At 43.8% G+C, this 13,953-nt stretch overlaps 1 protein-coding gene across 1 annotated transcript in view; it reads left to right on the top strand.

Annotated features, from left to right (window-relative positions):
* LOC139413711 (phosphatidylinositol 4-phosphate 3-kinase C2 domain-containing subunit beta-like) overlaps positions 1 to 13,953 on the top strand; it is a 72,575-nt gene that overhangs the window by 44,132 nt on the left and 14,490 nt on the right. The window contains exons 16-21 of the mRNA XM_071161400.1: positions 2,770 to 2,958; positions 3,384 to 3,477; positions 3,592 to 3,686; positions 4,731 to 5,019; positions 5,145 to 5,237; positions 5,411 to 5,540. Of these exons, the coding sequence (XP_071017501.1) occupies positions 2,770 to 2,958; positions 3,384 to 3,477; positions 3,592 to 3,686; positions 4,731 to 5,019; positions 5,145 to 5,237; positions 5,411 to 5,540 (890 nt within the window). The remainder of the gene's footprint in view (positions 1 to 2,769; positions 2,959 to 3,383; positions 3,478 to 3,591; positions 3,687 to 4,730; positions 5,020 to 5,144; positions 5,238 to 5,410; positions 5,541 to 13,953) is intronic.

Raw genomic sequence — 13,953 nt, forward strand, 5'->3', positions numbered from 1 at the left:
CGCTACCTTTCTACTCTCTTTCCATGAGATGACAGAACAGTCCTGTCAGACTAACAAGTCACTCTTACACTGCATTAGAACAGTAAGAGTTGTTGTGTACTGTATGTTCCTGTGCACGTGTGCAAACCTAACATCGTAGCATTCAGCTGTATAAGTTCTTTAAGGGTGTTAATGGGTTCGTAGTGGACAGAACAGGAAGAGAGACAGGATATGTGGGCAGTGTGATGCTCTGGGGATGGTATTGGGAGGGGGGATGGGGAAAGAGGAGTGGGTTTTAGTTGATGTCATAGCAGCAGCTGGTGGTGAATCTGCCCCAGGTTATATTATACACCCATCCTTTCTCCTCTCCCCTCTATTCTCCCCATCCCCCTTTCTCTCCCCCTTCTCTCCTCTCTTGTCCCCTGTGTGTCTCTCTGTGTGTGTGTGTGTGTGTGGGGGGGGGGTTACTTTCCTTGTGGGTATCAGAAGTCCTCAAAAGGATAGTAAAACAAGGGAAAACCAGACAAGTGAGGACATTTCACCAGTCCCCAAAAGGAAAAAACATTAGCATTAGAAATAGCATTACAATTAGAGTTAGGAGTTATGTTTAAGTTATGGGTTTAAGGTTAAGGGGTGGGTTTAAGGTTAGGAAAACAGGACTTTGAATGTGAATGCATTTTTTGGTCTCCACAGTGTAGTGTTTAGTCCATTAGACGTTGTCATAGTTTATGATCTTTCTTGTGTGTTGTAAGAGAGATAAGCGAACCATGTTTATCTTGGACCAGTGTTTTGATGTTTACTTCCAAGCATGATTCTGTAAATGGGCTTTGGAGCGTGCCTTTGAAAGATGGAAGGGAATGTGCTGTTTGTGTTTTGATGTTTGTTCAATGTTTACTTTGTGCCTTTCCCTCCACTCTCTTGACCTCTAAATAACCAGGAATGTCTTAATGTCAACCTATGAGGCTTTTGACTAGAATGTGCACTAGGGCTGGACGATATGGCCAAAATATCATATCACAGTATTTTTCACATTTTTGACAGTATTTCATGTTTTTGAATAATACAAGTTTTAAATGTGCTTGTGTGTGACCCAAGGGTGCTAACACATACATTGTAAGTGATATCGATGGGTCTTTCTCCATTCTGGTTGTTTTATACTGTTCAATTAAACTTCAACCAACTTTTTTCTGCATTTTCATCCATTTCTGCATTTCCTACGCTAATTTAAGGCCATTAATTTAAGGTCATTTCCCCACGTAGGGCTGTGTGATATGGGCAAAAAATCTAGGCCTTATTTTTTACCGAATGTCGCAGTTTAACCAAAACTTGCTTAGATAAGACAAACTAACTGTTTTCAGATGTAGGAAACACAAACTAATAGTGTTAGTCTGTGGGGCGGGACTAGGTCTGTGGGGCGGGACTAGGTCTGTGGGGCGGGACTAGGTCTGTGGGGCGGGACTAGGTCTGTGTGGAAAGCGGCATGGAACGAGAGCAGAGAGAGGTGACTCAAGTAGCAGAGTAAACTATAAAAATGGACATTCCACACAGCGTGTCACATTTAACAAGTGAAACATTCAAATACCGTTATAGAAGGCAAACTAAAAACCAAAACTGGTCCGTGCATCAATACCGGTATAAAGGAAAATACGGTATACCTCCCAGCCCCAATGTGCACACATTCAAAAACTTCAACAAATGATGATTAATGGTCAGGATCAGTTTAATATTATATTGAAAAACACTAGATTTATCATTGTTGATGAATAATTAATTAAAGTATTTCCATCCAATATCAGGCTCCAAGCAGGAAGTTGATCAGATGAGCTCATTCAGTAGCAGCAACTGTTGTCCAGCTGGATCAACCAATCCCAACAATAACACAGTATATTCAGCCAATGGAAACAACCGTACCAAGGATAACCCATCCTATAGTAACAAAGACAAGTCTTTTTCCAGCCCTTTGCTCTGTGTTTCTGCTAGAACTTTTGGAGAACAAAAACCTGTGTCTGTTGATTGAGACAGGGATACAAACATACACATATGAACCTGTGTCTGTTGATTGAGACAGGGATACAAACATACACATATGAACCTGTGTCTGTTGATTGAGACAGGGATACAAACATACACATATGAACCTGTGTCTGTTGATTGAGACAGGGATACAAACATACACATATGAACCTGTGCCTGTTGATTGAGACAGGGATACAAACATACACATATGAACCTGTGTCTGTTGATTGAGACAGGGATACAAATATACACATATTCCACTAGATTCCACAGCCACAAAGTCAAAATAGGCTGAAATTCCTGAAAACAGAATCTTTGGCCATGATAAACATGGGTGAAATTAACGGAACAGAGAGGTTTGTCCGATTTAGTTTCCATTTCCTTTCTTCACACAAAGGTAATCACAATTGTTAACGGCATTCCCCCAGAAGTAAAACAGGAAATGATAAACTTTTATTTTTACTTTATTTTAAATTTTACTTCTGGGTAACCAAGATTATCTATCTCTTTATTACAGTGGAGAGAGGCCATCTAATGCTGCTGAGAGCAACACCAAAATATACAGTATTTCCCCCTTTTATTTCCAACCTTTCACTCTTTTTACCCCTCCCTTCTCTCTATATCCCCCTCTCTTTCCTCCACTCTCAAGCTCAATATTAATGTCAGCTTAAATTTATTCTCTCTCTCTCTCTCTCTCTCTGTGTCTCTCTCTCTGTCTCTCTCTCTATGTCTCTCTCTCTGTGTCTCTCTCTCTGTGTCTCTCTGTCTGTCCAGGTTGACTCCAGAGGACAAGCGTCTGTTGTGGGAGAAGCGTTCGTTCTGCCAGTCAGAGAGTGGTGCCCTGCCCCTGGTGCTGGCTAGTGCCCCCCGCTGGGAGTGGGCATGTCTTTCAGATATTTATGCCCTGCTCCGTCAGTGGGCATGTCTCAACCACCACCACGCACTGGGCCTGCTGCATGCCACGTAAGGGGGCTGTGCGTTTGCATGTGTGTATTTGTGGTTGCCAGGCAATGGTTTCTGGGGCAACACTTGTCAGTGAAACGGTCACTGGGCAATTGTCGCCAGAAGACCTGTGGTCACAATTCAACCTTGTTGAATATGTTCAGGCTGGAGGTGTTCGTGTGGACCACAGACATGCTGGCAGTTTGGGGTCATGGTCAGAGATGGGAGTGGACCTGACAGGCTTAGAATCCTGTTCTGGAACATAAATACCATGAGTTCACAACCAGCGTGGCAACATACATGACATCACATGCATCATCCTCTTTTAAAAATGACAGTTCAGTGATTAATGAGGTCCAAGCATTTGTTTGATCTCTCAAATATTGATTTATTTTGGATTGAAACAATGTAATAATATAATGCCAAATGTATTGAATGTGTATTAGGTTTCCTGATCAGGAGCTGAGGCATACTGCAGTACAGTGGATGGACTCTATCTCTGACCCTGAGCTGCTGGACTTCCTACCACAGCTGGTGCAGGTAACACTGTACCAATGCCTTATGATTACCATACAAACACCTCATTAGAGGGCTATGTGGAGCATCTAACCAACTCTCTCAATCGGTCTCTCTCACCCTCACGCTTTCTCGCAGGCTCTGAAATATGAGTGTTACCTGGACAGCCCGTTGGTGCGTTTCCTGCTACGGAGAGCCATAGGGGACATGCGCATCGCACACTATCTCTTCTGGTGAGACTTACACACATATCAGCTCATGCATCAAGACACACTCAGCCTTCCTTTTGTCTTCACACACAACCTGATGTAGGCTCACAGACACACACAAACCTGATGTAGGCTCACAGACACACACAAACCTGATGTAGGCTCACAGACACACACAAACCTGATGTAGGCTCACTGACACACACAACCTGATGTAGGCTCACAGACACACACAACCTGATGTAGGCTCACAGACACACACAACCTGATGTAGGCTCACAGACACACAACCTGATGTAGGCTCACAGACACACACAACCTGATGTAGGCTCACAGACACACACAACCTGATGTAGGCTCACAGACACACACAACCTGATGTAGGCTCACAGACACACACAATCTGATGTAGGCTCACAGACACACACAACCTGATGTAGGCTCACAGACACACACAACCTGGTGTAGGCTCACAGACACACACAACCTGATGTAGGCTCACAGACACACACAACCTGATGTAGGCTCACAGACACACACAACCTGATGTAGGCTCACAGACACACACAACCTGATGTAGGCTCACAGACACACACAACCTGATGTAGGCTCACAGACACACACAACCTGATGTAGGCTCACAGACACACACAACTAAAAAGTAAAGTACAGCATTCCAGACATGACACTGCTATAATGTAGGACAATGTCATTGATGCTTTGTCTTCAGTAGGGCAAACATGTTTCCACCTGCTGGACAGATTGGGAAATACTTAAACAAACTCACTGGATGATGAATAAAACATATTCTTAAAAATGAGTTAACACGATTACATCAGGGCCCATATTCATAAGAAGTAGGATTGCTGATCTAGGATCAGGTCCACCCTGTTAACCATTATGATTTAAAGGCTAAACTGATGCTAGAGGAGCACTCAGAGATGCTTCATGAATACTGGGCCTGAACACAAAGTACACATTTGTTAAATACTCACATGAATAAATGTAAACAGTACTGCACAGTGGACCACATGAACAATAGTCAGATACATTTCCTCTCTCTCCCAGGTTGTTGAAGGACACTCTGCAGGACAGTCAGTTCAGTGGGAGGTACCAGCACCTGTTAGCAGGCCTGCTGTGCTGTGTTGGTCGGGGTCTCAGGGAGGAGTTTGACAGGCAGTGCTGGCTGGTCACCATCCTGGCTAAAGTAGCCCAACGTGTCCGGGACACCTCTCCCTCCAGCAGACAGGCCATCCTTCGAGAGGGACTGGAGGAGGTCAGGCAGTTCTTCTCAGTCAGTAGCAGCTGCCGTCTCCCCCTTAACCCTGGCATGCTGGTCAAAGCCATCAACATACAGGTACTTGATTGTGTTAGTGTGTGTGTGTGTGTGTGTGTGTGTGTGTGTGTGTGTGTGTGTGTGTGTGTGTGTTTTTACTCCTGTCTGTATGTGAGCTCGTGTCTGTGTGTGATCTCTGTCTCCAGTTGTGTTCCTACTTCAACTCCAACGCCGTGCCCCTCAAACTGTCCTTCCAGAACCTGGATCCTCTGGGAGACAACATCAATGTCATCTTCAAGGTAAACATTTCAAACACCACAGAATCAGAGAGCCACTTAAGACTAATGAGATGCAGCCACTGTTGTGCACATTTAACTCTACTGAATCAACAAACCACTTAAATGTGCCTTTCTGAACCCTTGTTGACCTTCGACCTCTGTGACCGCTGTATCTTCTGACCTCTGCTCTCAAGTCAGGTGACGACCTGCGCCAGGACATGCTGACCCTGCAGATCATCCGCATCATGAACAAAATCTGGATCCAGGAGGGGCTGGACATGAGGATGGTCATCTTCAGATGTTTTTCTACCGGACGAGGCAGAGGTAAGGAGGGAGGGGGAGAGAGCGAGAGGTTCCTGTTTTGATTGATTTAATAAAGTCAGTTAGGTCTGCTCTATACCAAATTAGCATACCCCCTGAGTCTCTTCCCTGTTTTACTTCTGGTAGTTGGGTGGATGGGACTACCAGCTCTCTGTAACTTAGAGGGCAACCAGTGGGTCCATCTCCTCTTTACCATGTTTCTTGTAGGTTGACAATGTCTATAGGATGACAATGTGTGTATTTCTGATTTCTTTGGGGAAAGTAGAATAAGCTTTTTCAGGCACTCCATTGAGTGCTGTGGCCTGCCTTTCCTGCTGTGCTCTCATGTCATTTTTGCCTGTGTGTATTATTATCAAATTTTATTTGTCACATGTGTCGAATACAACAAGTGTAGACTTCACCGTGAAATGTTTACTTACAAGCCCTTAACCAACAGTGCAGTTCAAGAAGAAAATATTTACAATTTAGACTCAAATTAAAAAGTAGCACAATAAGAATAACGAGGCTAAATACAGGGGGCACCGGTACCAAGTCAGTGTGTGTGGTACAGGCTAGTTGAGGTAATCTGTATGTAGGTGGGGGCGAATTGACTATGCATAGTTAACAAACAAATAGTGAGTGTACAAAAGGGAGGGGGGGGGTCAATGTAAATTTTCCAGTGCCGATTTTATTAATTGTTCAGCAGTCTTATGGCTTGGTGGTAGAAGTTGGTGAGGAGCCTTTTGGTCCTAGGCGCTCCGGTACAGCTTGCCGTGCGGTAGCAGAGAAAACAGTCGATAACTTGGGTGACTGGAGTCTCTGATAATTTTATGGGCTTTCCTCTGACACCGCCTATTATATACAGTTGAAGTCGGAAGTTTACATACAGTGCCTTGCGAAAGTATTTGGCCCCCTTGAACTTTGTGACCTTTTGCCACATTTCAGGCTTCAAACATAAAGATATACAACTGTATTTTTTTGTGAAGAATCAACAACAAGTGGGACACAATCATGAAGTGGAACGACATTTATTGGATATTTCAAACTTTTTTAACAAATCAAAAACTGAAAAATTGGGCGTGCAAAATTATTCAGCCCCTTTACTTTCAGTGCAGCAAACTCTCTCCAGAAGTTCAGTGAGGATCTCTGAATGATCCAATGTTGACCTAAATGACTAATGATGATAAATACAATCCACCTGTGTGTAATCAAGTCTCCGTATAAATGCACCTGCACTGTGATAGTCTCAGAGGTCCGTTAAAAGCGCAGAGAGCATCATGAAGAACAAGGAACACACCAGGCAGGTCCGAGATACTGTTGTGAAGAAGTTTAAAGCCGGATTTGGATACAAAAATATTTCCCAAGCTTTAAACATCCCAAGGAGCACTGTGCAAGCGATAATATTGAAATGGAAGGAGTATCAGACCACTGCAAATCTACCAAGACATGGCCGTCCCTCTAAACTTTCAGCTCATACAAGGAGAAGACTGATCAGAGATGCAGCCAAGAGGCCCATGATCACTCTGGATGAACTGCAGAGATCTACAGCTGAGGTGGGCGACTCTTCCCATAGGACAACAATCGTATATTGCACAAATCTGGCCTTTATGGAAGAGTGGCAAGAAGAAAGCCATTTCTTAAAGATATCCATAAAAAGTGTTGTTTAAAGTTTGCCACAAGCCACCTGGGAGACACACCAAACATGTGGAAGAAGGTGCTCTGGTCAGATGAAACCAAAATTGAACTTTTTGGCAACAATGCAATGGCGTAAAAGCAACACAGCTCATCACCTTGAACACACCATCCCCACTGTCAAACATGGTGGTGGCAGCATCATGGTTTGGGCCTGCTTTTCTTCAGCAGGGACAGGAAGATGGGAAGATGGATGGAGCCAAATACAGGACCATTCTGGAAGAAAACCTGATGGAGTCTGCAAAAGACCTGAGACTGGGACGGAGATTTGTCTTCCAACAAGACAATGATCCAAAACATAAAGCAAAATCTACAATGGAATGGTTAAAAAATAAACATATCCAGGTGTTAGAATGGCCAAGTCAAAGTCCAGACCTGAATCCAATCGAGAATCTGTGGAAAGAACTGAAAACTGCTGTTCACAAATGCTCTCCATCCAACCTCACTGAGCTCGAGCTGTTTTGCAAGGAGGAATGGGAAAAAATGTCAGTCTCTCGATGTGCAAAACTGATAGAGACATACCCCAAGCGACTTACAGCTGTAATCGCAGCAAAAGGTGGCGCTACAAAGTATTAACTTAAGGGGGCTGAATAATTTTGCACGCCCAATTTTTCAGTTTTTGTTTTGTTAAAAAAGTTTGAAATATCCAATAAATGTCGTTCCACTTCATGATTGTGTCCCACTTGTTGTTGATTATTCACAAAAAAATACAGTTTTATATCTTTATGTTTGAAGCCTGAAATGTGGCAAAAGGTCGCAAAGTTCAAGGGGGCCGAATACTTTCGCAAGGCACTGTACACCTTAGCCAAATACATTTATACATTTATATTAATACATTTATTTACAATTCCTAACATTTAATCCTAGTAAAAATTCTCTGTCTTAGGTCAGTTAGGATCACCACTTTTATTTTAAGAATGAAATGTCAGAATAATAGTAGAGAAAATGATTTATTTCAGCTTTAATTTCTTTCATCACATCCCCAGTGGGTCAGAAGTTTACATACACTCAAATAGTATTTGGTAGCATTGACTTTACATTGTTTAATTTGGGTCAAACGTTTTGGGTAGCCATCCACAAGCTTCCCACAATAAGTTGGGTGAATTTTGGCCCATTCCTCCTGACAGAGCTGGTGTAACTGAGTCAGGTTTATAGGCCTCCTTGCTCGCACACGCTTTTTCAGTTCTGCCCACACATTTTCTATAGGATTGAGATCAGGGCTTTGTGATGGCCGCTCCAATACCTTGACTTTGTTGTCCTTAAGCCACTTTGCCACAACTTTGGAAGTATGCTTGGAGTCATTGTCCATTTGGAAGACCCATTTGCGACTAAGCTTTTACTTCCTGACTGTCTTGAGATGTTGCTTCAATATATCCACGTAATTTTCCTTTCTCATGAAGCCATCTATTTTGTGAAGTGCAACAGTCCCTCCTGCAGCAAAGCACCCCCACAACAGGATGCTGCCACCCCTGTGCTTCACGGTTGGGATGTTGTTCTTCGGCTTGTAAGCCTCCCGGGACCTCACTCATTTTACTGTGGATATAGATACTTTTGTACCTGTTTCTTCCAGCATCTTCACAAGGTCCTTTGCTGTTGTTCTGGGATTGATTTCCACTTTTCGCACCAAGGTACGTTCATCTCTAGGAGACAGAACGCGTCTCCTTACTGAGGGGTATGACGGCTGCGTGGTCCCATGGTGTTTATACTTTCGTACTATTGTTTGTACAGATGAACGTGGTACCGTCAGGCATTTGGAAATTGCTCCCAAGGATGTACCAGACTTGTGGAGGTCAACCATTTTTTTCTGAGGTCTTGGCTGATTTCTTTTGATTTTCCCATTATGTCAAGCAAAGAGGCACTGAGTTTGAAGGTAGGCCTTGAAATACATCCACAGGTACACCTCAAATTGACTCAAATGATGTCAATTAGCCTCAGCAGAAGCTTCTAAAGCCATGACATAATTTTCTGGAATTTTCCAAGCTGTTTAAATGCACAGTCAACTTAGGGTATGTAAACTTCTGACCCACTGGAATTTTGATACAGTGAAATAATCTGTCTGTAAACAATTGTTGAAAAAATGACTTGTGTCATGCACAAAGTAGATGTCCTAACTGACTTTCCAAAACTATAGTTTGTTAACAAGACATTTGTGGAGTGGTTGAAAAACACGTTTTAATGACTCCAACCTAAGTGTATGTAAACTTCAGACTTCAAATGTAGGTCCTGGATGACAGGAAGCTTGGCCCCAGTAGCGCCGTACTGCCAGATGCCAAGCAGTTGCCATTGTTGGGGTTCGTTTCCTTGTTCCTTGTCAATCATTGGTGAAATTAGCATTATGACAATAATAAAACCTTTAATAATGCATTTGCAGACAGAAGTTGAAAACAGGAACATAACGCATGTTTCCGAGTAAGTTCTGCATCAAAGAAAGATCCCATGATATTTTATCAAACCCGAAATCCAGCACTCGTGATGTCACTGCCTACGTCATTATATTTTACTCATGAGACCAAAACAATACCTACAAAGCTATATAAACACGGCTTTTAGTGTGTTATCTAAAAGCTTAGCAGTAAATGTCCAAGTTGATTTATAGTGGAATGTCTGAGTAGTCTTGTCTCCTACACTCCCCTGCAGAGTTCTGTCTCAGTCACACATTTCTCAGAGGGGTCTCTTTATAAGAGAGAGAGAACTGGAAAACAACTGTGGAACAATATTAAAACCTCATAATGTATATATATTGTTCATCTGTAGTCTAGGTCTTATAACCCCTCCCCTTCTATTAATACAACATAAGCATAATCATTTATTCTAATACATCAATCATTTGGTACAGCCCCAATCATGACCCCTAGGTCCACTTCTAACACCATACCAGGCAGTGATGCAACCGGTCAGGATGCTCTTAATGGTGCAGCTGTAGAACCTTTTGAGGATCTGAGGACCCATGCCAAATCTTTTCAGTCTCCTGAGGGGGAAAAGGTTTTGTCGTGCCCTCTTCACGACTGTTCTTGGTATGTTTTGACCATTATAGTTTGTTGGTGATATGGACACCAAGGAACTTGAAACTCTCGACCTGCTCCACTACAGCCCCGTCGATGTTAATGGGGGCCTATTTGGCCCACCTTGGTCTTGCTCACATTGAGGGAGAGGTTGTTGGCCTGCCACCACACTGCCAGGTCTCTGACCTCCTCCCTATAGGCCATCTCATCATTGTCGGTGATCAGGCCTACCACTGTTGTGTCGTCAGCAAACTTAATGATGGTGCTGGAGTCGTGTTTGGCCACACAGTCGTGGGTGAACAGGGATTACAAGAGGGGACTAAGTACACACCCCTGAGGGGCCCCAGTGTTAAGGATCAGCGTGGCAGACGTGTTGTTGCCTACTCTTACCACCTGGGGGCAGAGGGAGTTGTTTAGTCCCAGAGTCCTTAGCTTAGTGATGAGCTTTGTGGTCAATATGGTGTTGAACGCTGAGTTGTAGTCAATGAACAGCATTCTCACATAGGTGTTCCTTTTGTCCAGGTGAGAAAGGGCAGTGTGGAGTGCGATTTGAGATTATGTGGCTGGTTGACCAGAGTTGGTGCTCAGATTTATTTTTGTATAATTTATTTATAATTTATTTTTCTTCTTGGCTTTAAAAGTATTTTCAGACTAAATATTATTTTCAGGTTTCTGTTTTTCTTCTTTTGCTGGTCATTAGTTTGCCAGAGCAGTTGCCGTCCTTGGGATAAGAATCTTTGGTTGTAATTTTGTCCAAAATCAGATTGTAGGTTTGGAGTTTTGATTTGGAGTGAAGGTTATGTTGTGGAGGGTAGTATCCTGTTTATGTACTTGTGGAAAAAATCCAAGTTTATCCAACTCTAAATCTATCTTTTTGTAAAAAAAAAAAACATGCAGAAAAATTCAGGAGCTCATCTGCTCATGACCGATCTCTCTCTCTCTCTCTCTCTCTCTCTCTCTCAATACAAAGGGCTTTATTGGCATGGGAAACATTTGTTTACATTGCCAAAGCAAATGAAATAGACAATAAACAAAGGGAAACATTACACTCTCAAAGGTTTTTTGACATTTCAAATGTTGTATTATTGTCTATGTACAGTGTTGTAATGTGCAAGTAGTTGAAGTATGAAAGGGAAAATAAACAAACAGATAAATATAGGTTGTATTTACAATGTTTGTGCTCCTCTGGTTGCCCTTTGCTCATGGCAACGGGCCACACATCTAGCTGATGTGACTGCACACTGCGGTAGTTTATCAATGTTTGTGCTCCTCTGGTTGCCCTTTGCTCATGGCAACAGGCCACACATCTAGCTGATGTGACTGCACACTGCGGTAGTTTATCAATGTTTGTGCTCCTCTGGTTGCCCTTTTGTCATGGCAACGGGCCACACATCTAGCTGATGTGACTGCACACTGCGGTAGTTTATCAATGTTTGTGCTCCTCTGGTTGCCCTTTTGTCATGGCAACGGGCCACAAATCTAGCTGATGTGACTGCACACTGCGGTAGTTTATCAATGTTTGTGCTCCTCTGGTTGCCCTTTTGTCATGGCAACGGGCCACACATCTAGCTGATGTGACTGCACACTGCGGTAGTTTATCAATGTTTGTGCTCCTCTGGCTGCCCTTTTGTCATGGCAACGGGCCACAAATCTAGCTGATGTGACTGCACACTGCGGTAGTTTATCAATGTTTGTGCTCCTCTGGTTGCCCTTTGCTCATGGCAACAGGCCACACATCTAGCTGATGTGACTGCACACTGCGGTAGTTTATCAATGTTTGTGCTCCTCTGGTTGCCCTTTTGTCATGGCAACGGGCCACACATCTAGCTGATGTGACTGCACACTGCGGTAGTTTATCAATGTTTGTGCTCCTCTGGTTGCCCTTTGCTCATGGCAACGGGCCACAAATCTAGCTGATGTGACTGCACACTGCGGTAGTTTATCAATGTTTATGCTCCTCTGGTTGCCCTTTGCTCATGGCAACGGGCCACAAATCTAGCTGATGTGACTGCACACTGCGGTAGTTTATCAATGTTTGTGCTCCTCTGGTTGCCCTTTGCTCATGGCAACGGGCCACAAATCTAGCTGATGTGACTGCACACTGCGGTAGTTTATCAATGTTTGTGCTCCTCTGGTTGCCCTTTGCTCATGGCAACGGGCCACAAATCTAGCTGATGTGACTGCACACTGCGGTAGTTTATCAATGTTTTTGCTCCTCTGGTTGCCCTTTGCTCATGGCAACGGGCCACAAATCTAGCTGATGTGACTGCACACTGCGGTAGTTTATCAATGTTTGTGCTCCTCTGGTTGCCCTTTTGTCATGGCAACGGGCCACACATCTAGCTGATGTGACTGCACACTGCGGTAGTTTATCAATGTTTGTGCTCCTCTGGTTGCCCTTTTGTCATGGCAACGGGCCACACATCTAGCTGATGTGACTGCACACTGCGGTAGTTTATCAATGTTTGTGCTCCTCTGGTTGCCCTTTGCTCATGGCAACGGGCCACAAATCTAGCTGATGTGACTGCACACTGCGGTAGTTTATCAATGTTTGTGCTCCTCTGGTTGCCCTTTGCTCATGGCAACGGGCCACAAATCTAGCTGATGTGACTGCACACTGCGGTAGTTTATCAATGTTTGTGCTCCTCTGGTTGCCCTTTGCTCATGGCAACGGGCCACAAATCTAGCTGATGTGACTGCACACTGCGGTAGTTTATCAATGTTTGATTTGTTTTCAAATTCTTTGTGGGTATGTATGATCTGTGGGGAAATACACTTTATATACAAAGTTATGTGGACACACCTTCAAATTAGTGGATTCGGCTATTTCAGGTACACCCGTTGCTGACACGTGTATAAAATTGAGCACACAGCCATGCAATCTCAATAGACAAACATTGGCAGTAGAATGGCCTTACTGAAGAACTCAGTGACTTTCAACGTGGCACCGTCATAGGATGTCAACTTTCCAACAAGTCAGTTCGTCAAATTTCTACCTGGCTATAGCTGCTCCGGTCAACTGTAAGTGCTGTTATTGGGAAGTGGAAACGCCTAGGAGCAACAATGGCTCAGCCATGAAGTGGTAGGCCACACAAGCTCACAGAATGGGAGCCCCGAGTGCTGAAGCGCATAGCGTTTAAAAATCGTCTGTCCTCGTTTGCAACACTCACTACCAAGTTCCAAACTGCCTCTGGAGCAATGTCAGCACAATAACTGTTCGTTGGGAGCTTCATAAAATGTGTTTTCATGACCAAACAGCCGCACACAAGCCTAAGATCACCTTGCGCAATGCCAAGCGTTGGCTGGAGTGGTGTAAAGCTCGCCCCCATTCGACTCTGTAGCAGTGGAAACACGTCCTCTGGAGTAATGAATGACCATTTGGCAGTCAGAAGGACGAATCTGGGTTTGGCGGATGCCAGGAGGACGTTATCTGCACCAATGCATGGGGCCAACGGTAAAGTTTGGTGGAGGAGGAATAACACTTTGTTCCAGTTAAGGGAAATCCTAACGTTATAGCATACAATGACATTTTAGACGATTCTGTGCTTCCAACTTTGTGTCAAAAGTTTGGGGAAGGCCCTTTCTTGCTTCAGCATGACAATGCCCCTTTTGCACAAAGCGAGGTCCCATGGAGAAATGGTTTGTCGGTGTGCAAGAACTTGATTGGCCTGCACTGAGCTCTGACCTCAACCCCATCGATCACTTTTGGGATGAATTGGATCAACGACTGAGAGCCAGGATTA

This window comes from Oncorhynchus clarkii, chromosome 7 (genome assembly GCF_045791955.1).
Source record: "Oncorhynchus clarkii lewisi isolate Uvic-CL-2024 chromosome 7, UVic_Ocla_1.0, whole genome shotgun sequence".
Lineage (NCBI taxonomy): Eukaryota > Metazoa > Chordata > Actinopteri > Salmoniformes > Salmonidae > Oncorhynchus > Oncorhynchus clarkii.